The 26,718-nt window shown below is 45.0% G+C and overlaps 1 protein-coding gene across 1 annotated transcript; it reads right to left on the bottom strand.

Annotated features, from left to right (window-relative positions):
- Window positions 1-201: 201 nt before the first annotated feature.
- Window positions 202-26,021, bottom strand: LOC149437873 (uncharacterized). Its single transcript, XM_089660555.1, has 4 exons — window positions 25,724-26,021; window positions 23,785-23,914; window positions 22,822-22,892; window positions 202-1,794 (listed from the first exon to the last, which is right to left on the bottom strand). The coding sequence occupies exons 1-4, from the start codon at window positions 26,019-26,021 to the stop codon at window positions 1,442-1,444; spliced, it is 852 nt and encodes a 283-aa protein (XP_089516681.1). The 3' UTR covers window positions 202-1,441.
- Between the last annotated feature and the right edge of the window lie 697 nt (window positions 26,022-26,718).

The following is a 26,718-nucleotide window of genomic DNA, read 5'->3' as shown; positions in this document are numbered from 1 at the left end:
GAGGGGGGTGGGGTGTTCTGGACATCTAGTCTTACAGATACAACTGGCCCTTTGAGGGCAACCATAATGCTGATGCGGCCCACCATAAAATGGAGTTTGACAGCCCATAATATGTTGGTAGTTTCAATTTTTTATGTTACACGATACTGGCTCAACGGTTCATGAAATACAAAATTTCATTAAAAAATACACCACAGTAAATTTTTGGATGCATAAATTTAATTTATTAATATTTTGTAAAATGTAAGAGATGAAGCTGTGCTGAGTAAATCGAGACCCAACATGTCAACCCTTAAATGTGTGTGTGCCCGTGACACCCTAGATTTATAAAAGCCGCTACAGGTCATCAGTGTAAAGTTATGCAGGAGTTCTGGTGATATAATTATTGCTCTCAGTCCGACAAGCGCAGTGATATGTAATATGTGTACGGCAATCGCCATGTTTGTACATACGCACCCCAATGCATGCATTTTGATATGTGTGTGTGTGTGTGTGTGTGTGTGGGGGGGGGTATAAAAATGTTTTTTTTATGTGTCTTTTTTAATGCTTAAAATTTAAAAAACATTTTTACATACTTGTGATTGCTATCACATAGGGGACCACTAGCCCTCTATGTGATAGCATATAGGTGACAGGTACTCTTTATGAGACATCTGGGGTCCATTAGACCCTGGACGTCTCCCTTACACGCCACTGCAGCTGATGGAACACAGATCATGGTCTGTCAGCTGCTTCCTCAGGTACTGATTCCAGTCATTGACAGCTCAGGAAGTGAAGTCATGCATGTCACTGCCTGTTCTGTACAGAGGAGAGAGGCTCAGCAATAAATGTCCACTAAATTCCTTCCACCCTTCACAGCGACATCCACCATGAATGCAGTGGGCCAGTAGAGCCTGGTAAATATGGTGGGGGTGGGGGGGGGATTGCACAGGGGATGGCACATCATGGCAGTTGTAGAAGTGATCGGCGGCTTTGCATAGACAGCCAGCTTCAGTCAGCTTCACAACAGTACGCACGCTTCTGGCCGGGGAACACACATGTCCGCACTATGGTTACAAATCCAAATCCCAAGCAAAGGGCTGGGGATTCGGATTTTACCGCACCCCCGCCCCACCATGCTGGCACCCTGAGGCAGCTGTCTATGCCTCCCTATAGTTGGGCCGGCACTGGATGCAGAGCCCACTTTATGTCACCTGTCCTCCAATACATAGAAACACAGAAAACTGATGGCTGAAAGAGAAGAAATGGTCTATGGAGGCTTTTTATTAACCTGGACCTTCAGTGAGTCCCTTCTGTCCTCCAAGTGAGAAGAAGAAATAACTGACGTAGACCTTCCCAGACCTTACCTACCATTTATATTCTACATCACTGATAACTACATAAGGCACACAGGGGTTGTAATATACAGTAGATAGGGCTGCACAATCTGAGAAGTATTTATTCAAAATATAAAACATGGATCTCTTCTTTTCCTCAACTTCCCCTGACTCTTTGTAAATTCCTCTGCTAGTTTCATGTCGCTTGTTTCTTTCATATAATGTAAAATTAAATTCAGATGCCTTTTCCTCTCCTCTTTGGGATCTCTCATGTGTCCCATACGGAATTTGATGTCTTCCAAAACCTCAGTGAGGAATTTGATGATCTCTTCATGCTTCTCTATCACCATTGACTGGTCCTTTGCAGTGTAATTTTCGATGGTGTAGATCTTTGACTGTCCCATGTTTGTAAAGATGGACTTCATGGACTCCACGTCACCGCTGGACTTGTGTGTCAGGACAATGTATGGGTTAATGCCTGGAACATCAACAAGAAGGAATTCAGTACAACAACCAGTCAGAAGTCAGTTCCTGAAGGACAGGAGGTAAAGGGGAGATGGAGGAAAGATGGCCATTGTCTGAGTGAAGAGAAGGGGGGCAGAATCATTGCAGGCTTTTTCTACAGGAATAATTGAAGGAGAGAAGAGAAAGGAGGAGATAGACAGAGGAAAGGCAGTCATTATATAGACAGAGAGGAGAGAGAGGAGGGGATAGACAGAGGAAAGGCGGTCATTATATAGACAGAGAGGAGATAGACAGAGGAAAGGCAGTCATTATATAGACAGAGAGGAGATAGACAGAGGAAAGGCAGTCATTATATAGACAGAGGAGAGAGGAGGAGATAGCCAGAGGAAAGGCAGTCATTATACAGACAGAGAGGAGAGGAGGAGATAGCCAGAGGAAAGGCAGTCATTATATAGACAGAGAGGAGAGGAGGAGATAGCCAGAGGAAAGGCAGTCATTATACAGACAGAGAGGAGAGGAGGAGATAGCCAGAGGAAAGGCAGTCATTATATAGACAGAGAGGAGAGGAGGAGATAGACAGAGGAAAGGCAGTCATTATACAGACAGAGAGGAGATAGACAGAGGAAAGGCAGTCATTATATAGACAGAGAGGAGATAGACAGAGGAAAGTCCAGTCACTGTAGTTATACTGCGACAGGGTGACACCGCTGCGCAAAATCACGTATATATACATGATTTTGCATTTCGGGTAGGGGGCGTGTGAAGGAGCGACACCGCCCTACCTGCATTGCCGATCGCGGCCTGCAAGTGTCAGTCACCGGGTCCCGGCCGGTGACTACCCACCGGAACCTGGTGATTACAGGCAAACACTGACAGGGAGGTGGGCTGCACTGTTTACAATGCAGCTGTCACATACAGTACCTGGATAGTGAGCCTGACGTGAAGAGGCAGGATTCCTGTACAACTCCGGCTCAAGGACCGCTGAGGGTGAGACAGCGGTTGCAGGGGCACGGTGGGGTATGAGTGCCTGTGATCAGTCCGGTAATAGCAGGTGAGCTGAGGAGTTGTAGACCAGGAGCAGGGTGCGGATGTAGCCATGCAGGATGGATGGATGCTGGGGCACAGCATGCTGAGGGTGCAGGGTCAGACCAGCCGGGTTCAGTATTGATGAGGCAGATCAGGCTTACAGCGGCAGGAGGAAGAGTAGTCGGGTCACAGGCCAGGTTCAGTAACGGAAGATCAATCAGACAGGAGCAGACAGAAGAATAATCCAAAGACAAGCCAGAGGTCAGGGCAGGAGGCAATCAAGCCGAGATCAGGAACAAGCTGGTTTGGTATCGGGAGTCAATGACGGGAATCAGGGAACACGAGCAGGGAAAGACCATACGGCAATGAGACAACTACAGCAGACAGTTTAAATAGCTCTTTTGGAGCCAGCATTAGTGACCAGCACACGCCTGCCTATGTTCAAGTGCCTGCAAATCTGTTCGGCTCACAAGGACTCTGCGCATGCGCATATTTGTGCACTGTGGAACTTCACCTGCACTATGGGCAGGCCTTTCCTGACAGCAGCCCTCGTTCCCTGTTTGAGCACATTGATCCCGATGGCTGAGCTCATCCTTCAGGATCAGTGTGCTTACAGTGAAGCACACAACCCTCCCCACCCCCTAGTGAAACACTCCCATCACACAGTTAACCCTTTGATTGCCTTCTAATGTTAACCCCGTCCTCCCCAGTCCCATTAGTACAGTGTCAGTGTTTTTTTTTTGCATTGATAACTGTATTGGTGTCACTGGGGATGTCAGTGACCCCAAATCAGTCCCCCCCTCCCCAGTGTCAGAATGTTCACCTCAGTCTTTCATAAGTCGATGATCGCCGCCATTATTAGGATTAAAAAAATTAAATTCCAGTATCTATACCGGCATTTGTAGACACTTTAACTTTCACATAAACCAATTATTTTACGCGTATTGTGATTTTTTAGCAATATATTTTGGCCTAAATTTATTACAAAATTTGATTTTTTTATTTTTTTACTGGACATGTTTTGTAGCAAAAAGTCCAAAATATTGTTTTGTTCTCAAATACTACACAGGCGATCAAATACCACCAAAAGAAAGCTCAATTCGTGGGGAAAAAATGACATAAATTTAGTTTGGGTGCAGCGTTGCATGACAGCGCAATTGCCAGTTAAAGTAACGCAGCGCTGTAACACAAACCGCTTCTGTAACCGCTTCCTGACAGCCCTATAGCAGAAATACTGCTACAGGGCGGCATGGATGCACAAATTCATATATACGTATACGTGATTCGCGCTCCTGTGGTTTTCACGCCCCTCCCAGATAGCGTCAGATTGCCCGTCAGTACACCAGTCATCATATTTAACCCCTTGATTGCCAGGAAGACGCTCAGGTACAATAAACCTCCATTGCTAGTATAGTGTCTGAACGGGTCAATATCTTTGGTCAGATCAGCACTATAGCAGCGTTCACATTAGTATAGCGTCCCCAAAAATGCAGCATTAGCGGGATAAGCCCCGGCACCTGCCAACACCTGCGTTTAGCCCCTATGCTTACCCCCTCCTTCACCCCCAGCAAGTGCAGTGTCAGTAGGTCACTGTCACTTGATACATTGCACACAAAACTGCAGTGTTCACAGAATCAGCACCTGCACTTCCCCCATTCACTGCCCAACCCAAAATTCAGGTGGAAACAGAATATTTAACCCCTCCCCTTAATTTTTTGGAGCTGTTTTTCATGGAATATCTGTATGCGTTGATTGTGGATCAAAGCAATTTATATGCACAACAATTTATCGCAACCCAAATTCAAATCTTGACAGACCATTCGCATGGAAACTCATTACGGTTTCTGAATTTACATTTTTTTTGGGCCTAACCCTCAACATGGGCATTACTGAAAAAAATGAATTGCAGTTGTATTGGTCCGCAGACCCGATTCATCATATGCCGTGTTCTCTGCTGCCATGGCCAGGCATAGATATGAGAGTATAATGTGATTTATGCATTTCAACGACAATACACTCTGTTGTCCTCGGGGTGACCCTGAATTTGACGGCTCCACAAAATTCAGCCCCTCGCAAATCACCTTAACCAAAAATTTGCAGATGTCTATACTCCCCAGCAAAACATCTGCGTTGAGGAGTCCCTCATTCATTTTTCTGGTCACCTTACATTCAAACAATTTTTCCCCAGCAAGCGTGCCAGATATGGGGTCAAGATGTAGAAGACCTGTGAGAGGACAACAGGCTATACTTATAAGTTTCGGATTTACGAGGGAAAAGATGTTACGTGGAGCCCCCCCGGATGCCCAGACTACATGGGGAGTAGTGGCAAGATAGTTTGGGACTTGGTGTCATCATTTCTCCATATGGGGTACCACAAATACGTGGACAATTTTTATTCAAGCGTGCCACTATTTAGACATTTGTACAATCTTGGAACTGGCACATGTGGCACCGCGTGACCTAATGTGTGCCCACTATTAGAAGTGGGTGGATGCAGGGCGGTATATTCTAATGGTGGGCATACCACACACTTTTTCTGGCAGAGATTTCTTCTCTTTTTTTCATTCAGTCCACAGGCTGCATACAAAAACAAAGAACATAACATATACACCCAACAAGGACCAGCGACGTACTGGTACATCACTGGACTTTGAATGGTTATACCAGGTAAGCCTGCACCCTATGACTAAGTGCTTCGCATGAAACGCGTCAGTGTCAGGGGCTACAGCATCCTGACATCTTGCCGCCGTTGGCGGCCATCTTCACACACATGCCTCTTTGCGAGTCTCACCATTCACAGAGGCCGGTTTAGGAGTGTCCCGAGACAGTGGTATCATTTGAGCGGTCCTTAAAGGCACAGGCGCAGTAACCTGACCATACCTGGAAGTGATTGTCCTGGCTGACCCGATGAGACGATTATGATCTCAAATGCGTTTTGATAGCGCACTTCTGGTGAGTGCGCAATTCACATATTTCTCATGTTTTCATCACATCATTGATTATAAGGAACTGAACTCCTAGAATTCAGATATGATATGACCTAAAAGTCTACAATTTGGATTTATTCTTACTGATTGACGTTCTAGCCATTTACTGGTGGTAGAATACCACCGTTTGCACCTGAATAATATTGTACTTATAATACAGTATTGCTTGACTTATAATGCTTCACAGATTCATCTAACAGCGCTGCACTATTTCTTGTATATTATCCACTTTTCGAGGTTTTATGGTACCTTTAGGTGTCCTAGCTGCTGTCACTTTATAATAGCACTCACATACCCTAACTTTTGACTAAAATAAATATAATCAATAGAATCCAAATGCGAATACGTCTATGAGTATATAGTGAGATGTTGATTTTCCCTCTGAAAACATGCTTGGCACGAAAGGCTTAAGGGAACCAACACGCTGTGACGTCACGCCGCCGGAGCCACCTGTTGGTCCAGCGGCCATCTTTACTCATGGTCAGTGTACCTGTTTTTATACTACTGTACTGTCATTTCTTGGATTAAATAAGTTTACTTAAAAAGTACTACACTATGGGCACCTTTCTTATGGCTTCTTTATGGAGCCATTACGTTTGCAGAGCCAGTGGAGATTACAAGTTTGACCCAATATCCAGAGGAAGGGAATCCCTGAAAGCAGGTGGCTGACCCTATCCATCCTAAAGGGGACCTCTGGAGTAAGCAGACATCATCCATTGACTGCTGCACTGCCCATTCCTAGACGGATGTTCTACATACACCTACCATACCTCCTAACCTAAGTGCCCTGAGGTGGATATATTAATGTGCATATGGTAAGTGCGCAATCCTATCATTTCTTCAAAGCATCAGCATACTGACATTTGCTCACTTCTGGATTCATCTCACTATATACTCATCAACGTATTCGTATTTGGATTCTATTGTGATTATATTTACTGTATTTTAGTGCTGCACTTTATTATTTATATTGGTATGTAAACAGCGGTTGCACCATGCAGGTGAGGTGTTACCGCAAACGTCAGATCAAGGGCAGTAATTCTAGCACTAGACCTCCTCTGTAAATCTAAAATGGTAGCTTGTAATGGCTTTTAAAGCATTGTCTATGGATATTAAAAATGTTTGCAGTTTGTCACCATTGCACGGGGCATGCGCAGTTTTAAAGCAAGTCATGTTTGGTATCTACAGTCAGGTCCATAAATATTGGGACATCAACACAATTCTAACATTTTTGGCTCTATACACCACCACAATGGATTTGAAATGAAACAAAGATGTGCTTTGGTCCCTTAAAAAGTGGGAGGCACATATGCAAACTGTTGTAATTCCTACACCGTTCACCTGATTTGGATGTAAATACCCTCAAATTAAAGCTGACAGTCTGCAGTTAAAGCACATCTTGTTCGTTTCATTTCAAATCCATTGTGGTGGTGTATAGAGCCAAAAATGTTAGAATTGTGTCAATGTCCCAATATTTTTGGACCTGACTGTATTTACTCGGCATACCATCATATTTTATATCTTACCAAATAATTGGCCAATATATTGTGTTTTTGTGCATTAAAAGTAAAGAAAAGTGTATTTTTTGCAAAAAGTCTGCATTTGAAAAATCACTGCGCGAGTACTATGTGACATAAAAAATTGAAGCACCCACCATTTTATGCACTAGGGTGTCTGCTTTAAAAAATATATAATTTATAAAGTAATTTCCTAGCAAAAAATACTGATTTTTTTCATGGGAACAAAAAGTGTCAGAAAAGGCTTGATCTTCAGGTGGTTAGAAGAGTGAGTGATGTGTGGCATAAACTCCTAATGTTGGGCATAAAACGCCCCCACCCCCCAAAACGACCCCTTTTTGGAAAGTAGACACCCCAAACTATTTTCTGCGAGGCATGTTGTGTCAATAGAATAATTCACTTTTTTTACCACAAGTTTTTGGAAAATGACAATTTTTTTTTACACAAAATTGTCTCTTAAATTATTTATTGCTCACAAGTCATAGATATACAGTTGTGCTCAAAATAATATCAGTGTGTGGAAAAAAGTGAATAAAGCTGAAAATCCTTCTAAGAGCTTTTATTTCCATCCACACAAATGCATTGGGAACACGACACATTCTATTCCAAATCAAAACATGAAGAAAAATACATCAAATTTGTGTTGTTCCTCTAAAAAAATTAAAGAAAAGTGAATATTAGACGGTTCAAAAAAAATGGCCGTGTTTGTATTCTTCTTTACAAACTCCAACATTCACTATATAAACTGAGAAATGTTTGAAGATTTTGCTTTCCTTTGAATGACTTCATGAATATTTGGTTGTAGTCGCACTGTTTCTGAGAACTGCTGTACATCTGTGTTGCATGGAGTCCCCCAACTTCTGGCCCCTGTGATCAGGTATTCCAGCCCAGGATGATTGGACCACATTCCACAGTTCTTCTCTATTTCTTGGTTTTGCCTCAGAAACGGCATTTTTGATGTCACCCCACAAGTTTTCTATTGGATGAAGATCCGGGGATTGGGCGGCCACTCCATAACATCCATCTTGTTGGTCTGGAACCAAGATGTTGCACGTTTACTGGTGTGTTTGGGGTCGTTGTCTTGTTGGAACACCCATTTCAAGGGCATTTCCTCTTCAGCATAAGGCAGCATGACCTCTTCAAGTATTCTGATGTATTCAAACTGATCCATGATCCCTGGTATGCGATAAATAGGCCCAACACCGTAGTATGAGAAACATCCCCATATCATGATACTTGCACCACCATGCTTCACTGTCTTCACAGTGTACTGTGGCTTGAATTCAGTGTTTGGGGGTCGTCTGACAAACTGTCTCCGCCCACTAGGCCCAAAAAGAACAATCTTACTTTCATCAGCCCACAAAATGTTGCCCCATTTCTCTTTAGGCCAGTCAATGTGCTCATGGCAGATTGTAACCTCTTCAGCACGTGTCTTTTTCCCAACAGTGGGACTTTGCGGGGACTTCTTGCAGATAGCTTGGCTTCACATCGGCGTCTTCTAATTGTAACAGTCCTCACAGGGAACGTCACACCTTCTTTCAACTTCCTGGAGCTGATTGTTGGATGAGTCCTTGTCATTTTGGCTATTCTTCTATCCATTCCAATGGTAGTTTTTCACTTTCTTCCACATCTTTCAGGTTTTAGTTGCCATTTTAAAGCATTTGCAATCATTTTAGCTGAGCAGCCGATCATTTTCTGCACTTCTTTATATGTTTTCCCCTCTCCAATCAACTTTTTAATCAAGGTACGCTGTTCTTCTGAACAATGTCTGGAACGACCCATTTTCCTCAGAATTTCAGAGAGAAATGCACTGTAACCAGCATGTCCAACATTTGCTGCCTTCCTTCCTTAAATAAGGGCAATAATTGCCACCTGTTTTTCAAAGAATGAATGACCTCACTAATAGAACTCCACACGGCTATTATTTTGAACACGCCCCTTTCAATGAGTGATTCAATGACACAGAATCAGCAGCATGCATGTCATGACTGTTGGGTCTGTTGGATTTCTATGACTCTACTACACCTGCTAGGAAATTATTTGCCATGTAGAAATATCATTTCCACCAAAAACAGTGATTGATCCGGTTAGTGATGCCTGACTGCTATTATTTTGAACACAACTGTATGTGGAATTACTCCCCAAAATACATTCTGCTACTTCTCCCGAGTTTGGAGGTACCACATGTGAGAGACCCTGATTACCTATCACAGATTCGAAGGCCCTGAAATGCCAGGATAGCACCAACCCCCCCCCCCCCAAATGACCCCTTTTTGGAAAGTAGACACCCCAAGGAATTTGATAAGAAGCATGGTGAGTGTTTTGCAGATCTCGTTCGTTGCCACAAGTTTTTGGAAAATGAAGAAAGAAAACAAAAATATAGTCTTTATTTTCTTTTTTTATATTTCAAAACCTTGTGAGAAAAATGAGATCTGCAAAATACTCACTGTAGCGAACTAGCCCATCAGAGTTGGACGCGGAGTTCCCTTTTTTTTCTTTTCTTTTTAGTGGAAGTATTCCTCAGCCCTTCATTCCCTACCCCCTCCCTTCATGAGAGGCAAACGTAATCTCCTGTGGGTCAACCCAGGTTAAGACATCCTGAGTCCGGAGCCAGGCAGTCTGCGAAAGTGTAACCTTCCTCTCCCATCATAAAACAGATAAGGCAGCTTCTTCCCGGACTTAAAAGAAATTGAAACTTCACAGAACCTAACAGTTAAAGATGACAGAATGAAATGAACATTCCTCAAGTCAGGTTTTTTTCCCCCTATTTTTCATGTCATGGATTATGACAGATGTTGGTCCTAATTCAGAGTTCTCCTGACCCCTCCCAAAACAGCGTAATGGCCAGTACTCAGAGCCACCCCCCCCCTTGCAGAGGGATTTTTAAAAAGAGACAGGCTGGATGCTAAGAGACTCACATCTCCCAAAAACCATCAAGATACCACCTGGGGAGACCCTTTCGCTCTGCAATGTGGATCTGCTTACAAACCAAGGTCTATTGGCAAGTAACTTAACCCTGTAACTTCCTTCCTATTATCTCTTTGCTGTATCTTTATATACATATATATATATTTTCGTGACATCTCTTTGTAAATATTTTATTGCACCTGTTTGACTCTTTTAGTAATAAATCTTTCTTTCTGAAAGTGTTAAACTGTTTTTAAGCGTTTACTTGCAATTCACGAATTCCTGCCTTTTGAAGAGACGCTACTGTGTTTGTTTAATTCTCTGCCCAATTGGCCTGCGGGGTCCGCATTGGACAGGCGACTTTTCAATCATTATAGTGTATATTTGATAACAAGAGTTTCCTTCTTCTCTGACAGAAAAAGATGGTGGTGGCAGTAGAAGGTTAGTTGCGTAATTAACCCGACCCAGTAACAAGTGCATTCAGGCTGCAGGCACCGATTGTAGCCCATTAGCTGGACAATCGCTATGCAGGGTTCAGCTGGATGGGGCCTTGTTACGCGTGTCACACCGCGGTTTTAGATCGGCCGGTCCTTCGGTCACGAGTTTGGTGAGAAGGTCTGGAGTCTGACGCCGCGGGCGTGATGTATTACTGTTAGTCGCGGTTGTGCAATTGTCGCATGTTGGTGGCGGCGACTGTGCGATCGTGACACTCACCATGCCTCTTTTTAAATTCCTTGGGGTGTCTACTTTCCAAAAAGGGCTCATTTTTTTTTGGTGCTATCCTGGCATTTCAGGGCCTCCATAACTGTGATAGGTAATCAGGAAGTGTAATGAGGAAGTTACGCACCTTCAGGCTTTCAAAGTGGTCATTTGATTTCAGGCTCCTGTATGTGGCTAGGCTCCCAAAAGGTCTCACACATGTGGTACCCCCATACTCGGTAGAAGTAGCAGAATATATTTTGGGGTGTAATTCCACATATACCCATGGCTTGTGTGAAAAATATACAATTTAAATGACAACTTTGTGTAAAAAAATGGTTTTGTAATTTTCCAAAAATGTGTGGGAAAAAAAATAAATCTTCCATGACCTCAATATGCCTCTCAGCAGATAGCTTAGGGTGTCTACTTTCCAAAAAGGGGTCATTTGGGGGTGTTTGTACTGTCCTGGTATTTTAGCACCTCGAGAAATGTGATGAGCAGTCAGAAAGTAAAAGCTGTGTAAATTCCATTATCTCTCCCATAGTTTGTAGACGCTATAACTGTCACACAAAGCAATCAATATACACTTATTGGGATTTTTTACTAAAAACATGGAGCAGAATACATTTTGGCCTAAATTTATAACCAACTTTGAGTTTACTATATATTTTTTATAGCTGAAAGTAAAAAATATTGTTTTTGTTCAATGTTTTCGGTCTTTTTTTATTTAAAAATAAAAAAGCGCACAAGTGATCAAATACCACCGAAAGAAAGTTCTATTTGTGTGAAAAAGGATGTACATTTCGTTTGGGTGCAGCATTGCATGACCGCGCAATTATCAGTTAAAATAGTGCAGCGCCAAACAGCAAAAAGAGGCGTGGTCATTGGGGGGCGTAAATCCTCTGGAGGTCAAGTGGTTATATACAGTAGATAGAGAGGAGAGGAGGAGAAAGACAGAGGAAAGGCGGTCATTATATACACTATATTGGCAAAAGTATTGGGCCAGCCCTCCAAATCATGTGATTCAGGTGTTCCAATCCCCTCCATGGACACAGGTGTATACAATCCATCCCCTAGGCATGCAGACTGCTTCTACAAACATTGGTGAAAGAATGGGTCGCTCTCAGGAGCTCAGTGACTCCAAGCGTGGTCCCGTGATAGGTGGCCACCTGTGCAATAAGTCCATCCGTGACATTTCCTGGCTACTAAATATTCCACGCTCAACTGTTAGTGGGATTATAACAAAGTGGAAGCCACTGGGAACAACAGCCACTCAGCCACCAAGTGGTAGGCCACGTCACATGACAGGGCGGGGTCAGCGCATGCTGAAGCACACAGTACGCAGAAGTCGCCAACTGTCTGCAGAGTCAATAGCTAAAGACCTCCAAACTTGGTGTGACCTTCAGATGAGCCCAACAACAGTGCGTAGAGAGCTTCATGGAATGGGTTTCCATGGCCGAGCAGCTGCATCCAAGCCTTCCATCACCAAGTGCAATGCAAAGTGTCGGATACTGTGGTGTAAAGATCGCCGCCACTGGACTCTAGAGCAGTGGAGACATGTTCTCTGGAGTGACCAATCACTTTTCTCTGGCAATCCAATTGAAGTGTCTGGGTTTGGCGGTTGCCAGGAAAACGGTTCTTGCCTGACTGCATTGTGCCAAGTGTAAAGTTTGATGGAGGGGGGATTATGGAGTGGGGATGTTTTTCAGGGGTTGGGCTTGGCCCCCTAGTTCCAGTGAAGGGCACTCTTAAGGTGTCAGCATACCAAGACATTTTGGAAAATGTCATGCTCCTAACTTTGTGGGAAGAGTTTTGGGATGGCCCCTTCCTGTTCCAACATGACTGCCCACCAGTGCACAAAGCAAGGTCCATAAAGAGCCAGTTTGGGGTGGAGGAACTTGACTGTCCTGCACAGAGTCCTGACCTCAACCCCATAGAACACCTTTGGGATGAATTAGTGTGGAGACTGTGAGCCAGGCCTGCTCATCTTGAGATAGACAAAGGGAAGGCAGTCATTATATAGACAGAGAGGACATAGACATGTGCAGTTATTTTTGTTCCGAATCCAAATTCTCTCCCGTTATATTGTAAAGCGCTGAGCAAACTGTTGGCCTCATAAATCCTGTATAATAATAATACATTTTTCATTTTTTGGGAATTCAGATGTATCTGAATTCCGAATTACAATATTAACAAATTTAAACAAATCTGAAATAATGAAACAAAATTTGGCCAAAATTCCATTTGAAAACACATTTAAAACAAGAGTGGAATAAAATAGGACAGAAAATAAAGGAATAGAAAAGAATAGAATCAATTAAATTACCGTATTTTTCGGTCCATAAGACGCACTTTTTTCCCCCCAAAAAAGGGGGGGGAAATGTCAGTGCGTCTTATGGAGCGAATATAGAGCGGCCGGTCCGGTATTTCCATCGCCACCGTGTCAGAATACCGGGCCGGCCGCTCAGCTCTGCAGCGGGACCTTACCTGTTCCTCTATCCATCCGCGCTGTCTTCCCGGCTTCTGTAGTGTCGGTGTTCGGCTTGACAGCCGGATGCCCAGTGCGCATCCGCAAGAAGCGGTGCTCTTTGTGAATGGTAAGGCGGTACCTGGGACACATGACAGATCCCAGAAGCCGCCGGACCAATCACAAAGCGCAAGTGCTTCTCGCTCATGCGCACTTGGCACCCGGCTGTCCGCCGAGCACCGACACTACAGAAGCCGGGAAGACAGCGCGGATGGATAGAGGAACAGGTAAGATCAAAGAACAACTCCACGGAAGTAAGAGCGGGTACCTGTCAAATTCAGGTCCCCCCCCCTCCCCAAAGGTCAGCAGTCATCTCCTGTACTGTCCACAGTCTCTGGTCATCTCCTGTACTATGTCTGCAGTCTCTGGTCATCTCCTGTACTGTCCACAGTCTCTGGTCATCTCCTGTACTATGTCTGCAGTCTCTGGTCATCTCCTGTACTGTGTCTGCAGTCTCTGGTCATCTCCTGTACTATGTCTGCAGTCTCTGGTCATCTCCTGTACTATGTCTGCAGTCTCTGGTCATCTCCTGTACTATGTCACCAGTCTCTGGTCATCTCCTGTACTATGTCCTCAGTCTCTGGTCATCTCCTGTACTATGTCTGCAGTCTCTGGTCATCTCCTGTACTATGTCTGCAGTCTCTGGTCATCTCCTGTACTGTCCGCAGTCTCTGGTCATCCCCTGTACTGTGTCCGCAGTCTCTGGTCATCCCCTGTACTGTGTCCGCAGTCTCTGGTCATCTCCTGTACTATGTCCGCAGTCTCTGGTCATCTCCTGTACTGTGTTCGCAGTCTCTGGTCCTCTCCTGTACTATGTCCGCAGTCTCTGGTCCTCTCCTGTACTGTGTTCGCAGTCTCTGGTCATCTCCTGTACTGTGTCCGCAGTCTCTGGTCATCCCCTGTACTATGTCCGCAGTCTCTGGTCCTCTCCTGTACTGTGTCCGCAGTCTCTGGTCATCTCCTGTACTATGTCCGCAGTCTCTGGTCCTCTCCTGTACTGTCCGCAGTCTCTGGTCATCTCTTGTACTGTGTCTGCAGTCTCTGGTCATCTCCTCTACTATGTCTGCAGTCCATTAGTTCAGAATATTTTTTTTCCTGTTTTCTGCCTCTAAAACCTAGGTGCGTCCTATGGTCAGGGGCGTCTTATGGAGTGAAAAATACGGTAGAATAGAAAAACATAGAACAGAAAATTAAAGAATAGAAAAGAAAAGAGAAAACAGAACAAAATTCAATAGAACATAAAGTAACAGAATAGAATCAATTATAATAGAATAGAAAAATAATAGAATAGAATAAAAAAGAAAGTATATAATTGTCTTCCGAAATTCAAATTTTGTATAGAATGAATTAAAAAAGAATACATTAGAATAGATTATTCAGGGGCGTGGTCTGCCGCGATCCGAGATGGCCACTTAAGCAAGGAGCTCCCGCCGGCCTGAGACATCCTGCTTCTTTCCACGGAGGATTGGGTGAGCGCAGGGCACACAAATATGGGGAAAACGGACCGGAACACATCCGGTTCCCGGTCCCATTCCCCGCGGGCCCCTAGTCAGCACCCAGCAAGGCATATCAAGGAGCTATTCCGCTCCCAGCAGAGGGACAGGCTGCAGGTATCCCCCTCTCCCTCTCCTTCTCCCTCCCACCCTTCCTCTGAAGCTGCAGCTAGCTCACAGAGCACAGTCTCTGACACAGTGCCAGACTCTGTCCCCAACATGATCTCTCCTCTGAATCCCATGCTTTATCACTCAGAGATCTCCATGCGGTGGCAGCGGATATTAAAGTCACGCTCACTACTGACCTACGTGATGACCATCACTCCCTGGGCACCAGATTAGTGGGGGTGGAACCAGGGGCGGACTGACCAGCATCTCATGGGGCCCGGGGTCAGTATGGGGCCCCATGAGATGCCCCTGGTACCTTTTTCATAGGCTTTTTTGAGTTTGGGCAAGGACACAGGGGCCCCATGATCCCCTATTGCCCGGGGGCCCCATGAGTTGTCAGTCCGCCCCTGGGTGGGACTCTCTACCAAACAAAATACATATGCAATAGTGGAGATACAGCAGATGACCGCCTCCCACGCTTCAAACATCCGGAAATTCTATAGACACATTGAGGATTAAGATAATCGTGGACGCAGACATACCATCAGACTCCGCGGTTTGCCAGAATCTGTGGAACCAAACGAGTTTCCTAGACCGGTTGTGGCGATCTTTAATGACCTTCTGGGCCGTCCGCCTGCAATGCCTATTGACCTGGAACGTGCACACAGATCGCTGCTCCCCAGGGGCAGAGATACCGACCCCCCCAGAGACATAGTATGTTGTCTAGTTAGTCTCCCACTTAAAGAGGATATCCTCAAATGCGCCAGAGAAAGAAGACGCCTCTTGTATCGGGGGTCAGAAACACATCTGTTCCAAGATCTCTCCAACCTGACCCTGCAACAAAGGCAGGAACTTTGCCACCTATTGGACTCACTCCGCTCCCACAACATACCCTACAGGTGGCGATTCCCCTTCTACCTTTCCGCACGGGCGCACTGCCAATCTGCGGGTCCCTGAGGATTTGTCCAATTTCTGCGCCTCTCTGGATATACCATTAATCAACCTTCCTGACTGGTACAGAACCATGTGGATCCCATCTCCCCCAGAAACTAGACCGGAATCCAGTGCAATGGAGTGGCAAGGCCCCCTTTCTCGCTGACGCCGCTCGGTTCCCACGACCCCTCCAAGACCTCCCTAAAGGGGCTCTACTACCATATCCAGCCCAACGGACTTGCCTGCGCACCGAAGGCCCCGCCATGATGCTTAAGAGCCCTGCACTTCCATTTTCTTCTAGCCCTCTCATCCACAGTGTATTACCAGCTTACTACCGGCTCCAGACCCTCACACCTCACCTCCAAAGTTTATCTAGAAAACCCTCCGTTTCTTTGATCCTATCATTGTGGGCCTCGGAATTCCCATCCTGAAATCCTTCCCTCAACTGCTCCAGCCTGGACGTCCGGACAGACTGGAATACAATCATCCACACACCTTTGGAGGCTTCCTGGATCTCATTCTGCAACCCTCGCAACCCTCGCCATCCACTTGGCTGTCCATCTGTCACAGTCCACCTCGCTTTGCCTCCCTTCTCTAAAGGCCTTTTTATGGCACCGCCATTAGTACCTCAGATTGCAGCCACCTGATTTACATCCGAGTCTCCATTTCCATTAAGCCCCTCCCACATTGCCTTTGTCAAGTATACGCACACCTCGACTCAGCGGACGACTTCTGGAAGATCCCTGTCCTATTGCATTCCCCATCCACTCAATCCAGGACTCAGCCATGAAGCTTCTGAGGTTTTTCGGTCATCTATTTGAGGGGTCCCATGCTCCCCCTTCTACACCGCACTCAACTCGCCTTGAACTGTTCACCAAAGACCACTTGCAGAGAACACCCCGAGAAGATCCTGACATCAGATATCCTTTACCGTTTATTAGTGCATGAATGGGGTAGCAGGTGGAGACCGGGTTGGGCAGTGGGGGGCCAGTGGGATTCATTGATTGTTCATTTTTATTATTGCATTGTTGTTTTATACCTGTGAGCGAGCATCACCTCAATAGGCTCCCTGGATGGTAGTCCCCTGCAGAGATTGGTAACCCCTCTTCTGCTTTTGCATCTCCATCCCTCCCATTCTCACGCTCGGGGTTACGTCTCCATTGTTCCATCGTAGGCCCCATGACATTGGCTGCTCCCTCCCTTCCCTCTCCCCCTGCAGGTGCGTGCTTATGCGCATTCCCCAGACCTACATGAGGTACTGCTCGACTCCCTTGATGCCTTGAGAGCAGACCCTCTCGGTAAATTTCCCGGTTTTCTCTCCTTTGTTTTCCTTCTTCCATGTAATGTTTTATACATTGTATGCTGGCTGCCTAGTTGGTCATTTTGCACATGCTGGTCATCCTATGTTTTCATTATTGTTATGTATCCAACTTTCAATTCCTTAGGTAGGTAGTGGTACTGCTTGCCCTCCTCCTGGGGAGAGCAGGGAGTACCTACCTTGGCCTCACCCGTAGCCCTACCTCAGAGAGATTTTGATACCTGGTCTGCTATTGAACGCTCTTATTACCATACTTCTATTTCAAATTTCCTAGGTCACGTTTCAGCCTACATTCCACTCACTCCCAAATATGTGATATCTACCCGCACTAAACCGCTGTGTATGGTATCCAGATATCTATCCCTCTCACCGCTGTTACTCCTCATACACTTAATTCTAATTTCTCAAGGCATTCCAAGTCACTCGTTCTATCAGGGGAGGGCTGCTATACCACCTCATCCGACTGAACATAGAAGTTCTTTGTAATGATTGCCCTGCCCTCGCCCTTCCTCTACAGTCCCCACATTTTAATCTTCTCAGGGTCCACCGGACGGTGGGCTCCCCCATTTTGGATCTTCGCCCACCTCGTTCCCCACACAATGGGCTCAGTGAGCACTTACTGATTTCAGTCGGCTACCTCCATTTTCTCTCCTTCTCTCCTCGCTTTCTCTCTGTAAGGGATTTCCAGCAAGACGACTCGTGACCGGAAATGCGCGATCACGCATGTGCACACGCACGGCAAAGATTGGCACCAGACGGCCTATTTAAGGAGTGTCTCTGCTCACCTGACTCTGATTGCTCTCCTGATACTGACCTGACTCTGATTGCTCTCCTGATACTGGTTCCTGACTTAGGCTCTGCTCCTGACCTTGGCTTTTCCTTCTGATTCTGTACCGTGCTGCCCGACTGTTGATGACCCTGGCTATTCCATGACATTGCTCCTGTCTCTTGTCCTCACTACCTGCCTTGCTCTGGTACACGCCTGGCAATCTGCAAAACCTGCCCTGCCTACTACTCCTGTGCCAAAATCAGAGGATCATCAGCCTTCCAAGGTCATCATCTGCAAGAGCTGCAAACAACAACTACTGGCACTCTTGTTCCCCTGGGTCCTAGACTCTCTCTGTTACTAATCTAGCGGAGTCAGGATTAGAGACACAAGTGAGGCCGACCTCGTCATTTCAGTCTCCCATCAGGTACGTGACACTCTCCCTCTACCCCTTTTTTCTTTTTTTTCTTCCTTCTCTCCCATTCACAAGTGGACTAGCTGGTCTATTCCTTCCCTTCTATCCGACCTAGCAACCGAAGCAGAGATCTGTTCCAAATTGACTGACTACTTCTCAACAAACCAAACTCCAGACACCTCATCCGCAGTGTCCTCATAGCTATAGCCGTGAAACATAAACGGGACAGACAAGAGCGTCTACAACATCTTACAGATAGAATCCAATTCTTAGAAAAGGCCCACAAGCTTACTCAAGCCGTGTTGACATTGACTGAACTCACGAACGCTTGCTCACAGCTCCTAACCAAACTGGGTAAGGCAGCCAAACGAGATATATTTTGTTGCAGCAGCTATTTTATCAATTTGCGAATAAAAGCGGAAGATTCATAGCCAGAGCCCTTCAAGCAAAAAAGTCGAGCATGACAGTCCACAAAATCAGGGGTTTGGATGGTGCTGTCGCCACATCAAATACTGACATCTCTTCTCATTTCGAGCAGTTTTACAACACCCTATACAACCTCCCTCCTGAACGTCCCCCATCTGAAACCGATAAACCCAGAGCCACTCTGATCTCTGACTTCCTTCATCTTTATAGCCCCGCTGTCCTTCCTGAGGATACGGCACAGACTTTGGAACAAAATATTACATCCGAGCTGTCAAACAAATGAAACCTGGTAAGAGCCTGGGCCCCGACGGTTTGTCGGTAGCTTACTACAAATCATTTTTAGACATCCTGAGCGACCCTTTTCTCTCTGACTTTAACACCTTCTCCTCATCCCCCCCGCCACGACATCGCCTCTTAGAAGTGCACATCACAGCCATACCCAAAGGTGGTAAGGATGCAACTTTGGTATCCAATTATAGGCCCATCTCCCTCCAGTAGATGTCAAAATATTTGCGAAAATTCTTGCCAATCGTCTCCTTCCCTTACTCCCCTCCTTGATCAATTTAGATCAAGTGGGTTTCATTCCTGGCATGGAGCAAGAGATATTGCCACTAAGGCCCTTAATCTCCTCCACTGGCTTCACAAATATAATACCCCCGGGTTCTTCCTTTCTTTGGATGCTGAAAAGGCCTTCAACAGAGTGGCATGGGACTATCTGAAGGCGTCCCTGCAGGTGATCGGTTTGAGAGAACATATGCTTAATTTCATTATGGCCTTCTATTCTGGCCCAACGGCACAGGTTCGCGTGAATGGCCATTTGTCGAACCCCTTCCCCCTCGGGAATGGGACTCATCAAGGATGTCCCCTCTCCCCGCTCCTTTTTGTACTATCATTGAAACCACTGCAATGCAAAATCTGTTCGAATCCCGCTATCAAAGGCATTAAAGCAGCAGCTCAAGAATACAAAATTGCTGCTTATGCGGATGACATCCTATTGTTTTTGCGAGTCCTCGAACCACCTTGCCCAATCTACTGAAAGATTTTTCATTCTTTCAAATTCTTTCGAACCTCAAAATTAATTATTCTAAGTCTTATGCCTTTAACATCACTCTTTCTTCTGACATGGTATCTTTTTGCCAGTCACGATTCCCGTTTCATTGGGAAAAGGAAGCCCTAACTTATCTGGGCACCCAGCTCACTCGTAACCTAAATGACCTATATGCCAAAAACTTTGTCCCATCTCTCAGATCCATTCAGGAAGACCTTACTAAGTGGCACAGTCCTTGACTCTCATGGTTCGGGAGGGCTGCTCTACTCAAAACGAACGTACTCCCTCGCCTCCTCTATCTTTTTCAAACCATACCTATTCAACTACCACCTGCCTTTTTTACCTCGTGAAGAAGAATGTGCTCATTGTTTCTCTGGAATCACAAGCATCCGCACATTTCATATGCCCAACTGGTTCTCCCTAAATCTAAAGGAGGGTTCGGGCTCCCTCACCTACAACGTTATCACTGGGCTTGCCATCTTTCCAGAATTATAGATTGGCATGCTATATTCGACCACCAAAGCTTGGGTGCAATTAGAGAACTCGTTTTCCCCCTTCCCCATAGCATCGATCCCATGACTTCTGGTGAAGCATACACCTCAGACCCTCCTCACACATTCATTGTTGGGATCTACTCTGAAAATCTTCCATCTGACCTGCAAGTTGGCCTCCATTTCGGACGCTCCTAACCCCTTAACCTCTCTCCGCCTAAATCTCGCCTTCCCTCCAGGCATGCATAAGGCCTTTCTATCCAGACATTGGCCACATAGCCAGATGAAAGCAGAACACTTTTTCCAAAAAGTCCAATTGAAACTCTACTCTTCGTTGGAGGGCAGCATGAGAGATCGTACTTTCTCCTTTTGGACTTACCTCCAAATTAGGCATTTTCTGCAAACGCATGAACACCGTCACAAATGGACCCGTCCTCTTACCCTCTTTGAATCTATTTGCTCTAAAGCTGAACCCCAGAGTCACCTGATTTCATTAGTTTACCTCCTCCTAGTTGGCGGTGGGAACCATGACTCCCTCCCCGCATGCCGAGCATGGAGCAGGGCCCTGGAAACAGATTTCTCCTCTTCAGACTGGGACCAAATATTTACATACTCCCACAAATGCTCGTTGAATGTATCAACGCAAGAAAACAGCTACAAACTGGCATCCCGTTGGTACCATATCCCCTCTAGAATCCATCACTACAATCCCTCTCTGCCCAACAAATGTTGGAGGTGTGGGGCACCTGATGGGTCTCTTTTCCATATCTGGTGGTTATGCCCAATTATCCAGCCCTTCTGGCAGGAGGTTCACCGGATAACCTCGGCCCCCGGGCAATAGGGGATCATGGGGCCCCTGTGTCCTTGCCCAAACTCAAAAAAGCCTATGAAAAAGGTACCAGGGGCATCTCATGGGGCCCCCTACTGACCCCGGGCCCTTGGGCCATGCCCGAGTTTCCAAATGGTCAGTCCGCCCCTGCTTCCCAGACGCCTTTATTTTAAATCACTTGCTATGCATATGCTCAACGCAGCTAGACTCTGTCTACCTGGTCTATGGAGATCCACGCACCCTTGTTTAATACAAGACTGGCTCACACGTTTGGGAAAAGTTGTGGAGATGGAAGAGCTGATAGCCTCATCACAAGATAACCCAACCAAATACTCCCATATCTGGTCTTGCTGGACCCCTGAATTCCGTTCCCTTATGGGTCTCACGATTATCTGACACACGTTTCTACCCTCTTCGGGTTGCTTTTAGTTGTTGTGTCCTTGAAGCCTTCACACCGGTAATATGCCTGTCTATACTGCCCCCTCCCTAACGCCCTCCCTTCCCACTTTGATCCTCTCTCCCCCTCCCTTCCCTTGCCCCCCCCCCCCCTTTTGTTTTTTTTTTCTTCTTCTCTCTAGCACCCCTAATCCCTTCTCCTTCCTTTCTGACTTCTTTTTATTTTATCCTTTATCTTTCCTTTTTTCCTTTCAATTCTGCATGTCCTACTTTATTCTCCTCCTCCTGCCCTTCCACTTTTTTCCCTGCCCATAGGCGACCCACACTCATACCCATATGTAAATTGCAATATATGTGCCTACTGATTCATGCAGACCTCCTCCCGCACACGGGTAACCATTACTTGTAACCCCCTTCACAGCTCCCCCTTTTATTTTTGGGTTTGCTTAATGCTCTCAGTGCCTGTTTTCCTCTTCAGGATATATTTAGTCTTTACGCACTTCCTCTGCCCCCTCACCTTGCCTTTATACGATGTTAGACACATGGGGAACTAAGTGCCTGAACTTACCTGTATTGTGGTTCTCCGTTGCCTTATTATGGTTTTGGGTTTTCAGTGCCTTCACCCTTGACGTGACTGTCGCCTCTTCTAATTGCCTACTAACATTACTAACATCATTAATATTATGTATGACATGCGATCTTTGTCTATGTTTGTTTACCTAACAATCTCTCTATGTATGGCTTTTGTTCATTGTTTTACAATGCGTTTTCCTTTTTTTTTTTTATCACACTTTATCGCTTTGTACTAAGTGTATATGGTTTATGCTATGTACTTTCCTAATACATTTTATGGAAAAAAAGAATAGATTATACAATAATAGAAAAGAACAGAAAAGACTAAAATACTTTACGAACGTATACAATTTTTGAACTGAGCTATGGTGATGTGAATAGAGATTGATAAAGACACTGGGAAAATTTTGCTGAAAAAAAATAGAAATTCCCATTCCGATCACGCAGTTCTTCATATACCCCATATACCTTCAAAAAAACACATGGAATGTCTGGGAGATAGAGAGAGGAGAGACTACCATGACATGAACAAAGAGGAGAGGAAAAAACAACCACATGACAAAAATACCCCAAATACTAACCAGTTAGTTCTCGGGCAGTGTTCAGTAGTTCTCTGAACAACCCAACTTCATTCTGGATATTGTTATTTACACTGAGAGAAAAAATATTTGTTATAAATCCATTACATGTGAACTATATTCATTGCTAATGATTTTTTCATCAAAGACTGAGAGACTTCATTGCAGGAAATGCCTCTAATATGACCTCAATCCATGTTAGACGTCTGAATTAAACTGATGCTAAACCCCAAACTCTGCATTCACTATATCCGCTCTCCCCGGGCCCCGCATTCACTATATCCGGTCTCCCTGGACCCTGCATTCACTATATCCGCTCTCCCCGGACCCTGTATTCACTATATCCGCTCTCCCCGGACCCTGCATTCACTATATCCGGTCTCTCCGGACCCCGCATTCACTATATTCGCTCTCCCCGGACCCCGGATTCACTATATCTAGTCTCCAACAGTACACACAACATGGAAATGTAATTATTTTAGTAAGTTTAAACGGCTAAATACCTTTTCCCATCAGCAGTATATAGCAGTCTTGTGGCTTCTATCAGTGTCCAGCAGAGCACTGGTTAAAGCATGTAGGCGGAGTTTTCTTTCTGCTCTAGGAGGATGCAGCACCACTGACCTCTGTCTGGACAGTGCTGATTGGCCCTGTGCTGATCACATGCACTCTCCCAAGGGCAAAAAAAAAAAACCTTTCCAGCAATACACACCAAAATGAGCATGTGCAAAATGCCTACAGGTCAGTCTATCTTATCAGGAGATAAGAGGCAATCACTTGAACAAGGGATGGAACAGAGAAGACAGGATTAAATAGTCTTTTTACACAGTGCGGAGGATTAACCCCTTAGGTTCCACAATGAGTATAACCAGCATGCTTTGCTGCATCTACAGACTGATTGTACTGTTGTGGGTTCAGTAACACTTTATCTCTGTCACAAACACCCCATAGTACATTTTTAGTTCTTACCTGTGTATAAGAACCGGGACAATTAGATCATACAAATTGTCCTCGTTATTGAATTCAGCCATTACTCTGTCCACATTTTTATTAAAGTCCTCAACCCATTTCACCTCCTGGTTTAGCGGCCGCAAATTTCCTGAAAAATATAGAAAATGTATTGAAAGTTTAAAGAAACTGTAATGAGTTTACGTTGTCAGTCTCCTCTGTCAGATGTCACCTTTCAGGCAAGGAGAATGATGTCTGGGAGATGGATAGTTGCTCTGAGTTATTGGATATCCTCCAAATGTCCTGCAGTTATGTGTCATATTCCGGAGTCATAGTTACACAATCCCATCGCACACGTTCCTGCATTGTACAACGACTGGATGTATAGTGGGGGCTGCAGGGACCAGCGGCTGGAACCGTGATACACCAAGGAACAGAAACATCACCAGCACACCGGGTTTCTCCAATGTGGGTCGGAAACTATTAACATGTAATTACATAGTTACAAGAAAAGCAAACTTTTGGAGTCTCGCAGGACTCCTTCATCAGACATGTGACACATCCCATTCTTGATGAAGGGGTCCTGTGAGACTCCAAAAGTTTGCTTTCCTTGTAACTATGTAATTACACATAAAAAGCTTTGGACCCACATTGGAGAAACCCGGTGTGCTGGTGATGTTTCTATTCCATATTCCGGAGTCAGGTGCTGGTGCTGTGAGATGGAGAGACCTCCTGCCTAATGTTGTCTGCATTGTCCCACCCTTCTAGTGACACCCACTATGGGGAAAAGTCTTCCTTCCTCTGAAACCAATGATGGAAAATATTCTCATCTCTGATTAATGGTGCATAATGTTTTTCTTACCACTGACACCAATGTTGGGGTATTCTTCCTTCTATGGACTGTCATCTATTAGGAGGAACTTTTCCTGCCAATAATGCTGTAACATTTTCCTTCTTCTGACCATTGACACTAAGGCATTTATTCTCCCACTGACCTCCAATGTGATGGCATTTTTTTACCTCCTAAGAACAATAGCTAATCACCATGTTACCCTCTGCACTCTATGTACATTCTTTGCATGCTGTATGCTGTGCTGTACATTACACACCCCTTACCACTGCACTCTCTGTGATATGTGGTACATTACATACTGCTAACCACTGCACTATATGTTATGTTGTAAATTACATACTTCTGGCCACTACAATCTATATTCTATGTTGTACATTACACAGCTTTGCCTCTGGCACTCTAGAAGCTGTGCTGTACATTACAATCTGCTGGTCAATTAGTTCATTGTCTCATCAGTTTCTGGTTACTATGTAGTTGCAAACTGTTCTAATGAAATCATTTATAAAGGTAGGCTCAGATAAAGTGTTAGCTCCCTGCCCATATGTTGTGTGACGAAAAGCATATGCAATGGAAGAGTTTCCATGTTTTTGGTCCTTTGTCCTTATGTGTATGTGTGTCTGTGAGACTGTCATTTGTGGCACAGTAATTACAGAATATATTGGGGGTACTAGGGCTGTGGCATACAATATGTGTGCAGTGTATACAGTCTCTGCACATAACTGTCCCTCATTATGCCATCGCCAATATACAACACAGTGGAGGTGATTTACTAAAACTGGAGGGTGCAAAATCTGGTGCAGCTCTTCAAAGAAACCAATCAGCTTGCAGGGTTTATTGCCAAAGCTTAACTAAATAGGCTGAAGTTAGAAGCTGATTGGCTCCCATACACAACTGCACCAGATCCTGTGTGCTCCAGTTTTAGTGAGTCTCCCCCACTGTTGTCATGCTCCCTTCCCCCCATGGCATGCTGTACGTCCCCATATATCATCTTCACTCCCGTCTGTCCCTCTCTCGGGTTCTACATTCGGGATGTATGGTTACTGCACATTGCTTTGACTATTGATAATAACATCACTGAGGTCATTTTAAAGGTTCATAAAATTTTACCCAGCTGAGCAAAAATCTCTCCTGTCTGGAACCTGTTCAGTGTTGACATCCCCCGATTATCCACCATCAGTATTGACTCAGTGAGCTCATAAGGGATTCTCCTAATGGTAGATGCTCCTGGCCATCTTCCAGCCTCAACGTGGGCAACAAACTCTCCGCCATCGATGACATATTTGCAGGAGTCGATGAAGGCGGATTTCCCATTTCCCGTTAACCCGAAGAGCTGCAAGATGACCCGATTACAACTTTCATTTCCTTCAACGTCACGAAGACGGAAATTTCTGATGTTGTCGCTCATTCTGCAGTCCTGTGGGATCGAACCGATGTGAGAAAGAAATATCTGTCAATAAAATCATTCACGGGAAGTCTGTGGAGGACATCATGGCTTTGCTTTTAAAGTATACGTCCCAATTCCAGCAATCTGGGAAGATGGTAATCCATTCCTAACTCTGGAATGACAGTTCTCAGTTCCAACCACAATCATAAAGTGAAAAGGGGTCTTCTGAAGTATTTCTACTTGCTTGTAGAAAGTTACTTTGTTAGCAAAAAAATGTATTGATCTACAAGAAGGGATTATCTGTTGAATCAAGTAGTCTTTTTAAGAAGATGCAATAGAATTTTGGATCTCTCTTCCCTCTATATCAGTGGTCTCCAAACTGTAGGCCATGGGCCAGATGAAACTCTTTTCTTGCCATTATCCCTGGGGAAGATTCTCATTTATACAAAACACTATTCCTCCCACTAACACCAATGACAGGGCACTATTCCTTACACTGATACTAGAAACGGATCACTATTCCTTCTATTGACACCAATGATGGGACACTATTCCTTCTATTGACACAAATGATGGGACATTATTCCTTCCATTGACACCAATGATGGGACACTATTCCTTCCATTGACACCAATGATGGGACACTATTCCTTCCATTGACACCAATGATGGGACACTATTCCTTCCATTGACACCAATGATGGGACACTATTCCTTC

Source organism: Staurois parvus, unplaced genomic scaffold (genome assembly GCF_062004578.1).
Source record: "Staurois parvus isolate SC_StPar_1 unplaced genomic scaffold, SC_StPar_1.0 ptg001252l, whole genome shotgun sequence".
NCBI classification, from domain to species: domain Eukaryota; kingdom Metazoa; phylum Chordata; class Amphibia; order Anura; family Ranidae; genus Staurois; species Staurois parvus.
Note: the sequence above shows the minus strand (reverse complement) of the source record. Positions and strands in the feature narration are given on the sequence as shown.

What these genes read in the sequence shown, in the direction of transcription:
- LOC149437873 (XM_089660555.1), bottom strand. Translation starts at nt 26,021, where the DNA reads ATGAGCGACAACATCAGAAATTTCCGTCTTCGTGACGTTGAAGGAAAT. An exon ending in AGAGATTTTTGCTCAGCTGG is followed by an intron (nt 23,915 to 25,723) that starts GTAAAATTTTAT and finishes TATATTTTTCAG; the next exon opens with GAAATTTGCGGCCGCTAAAC. An exon ending in GTCCCGGTTCTTATACACAG is followed by an intron (nt 22,893 to 23,784) that starts GTAAGAACTAAA and finishes TTTTTCTCTCAG; the next exon opens with TGTAAATAACAATATCCAGA.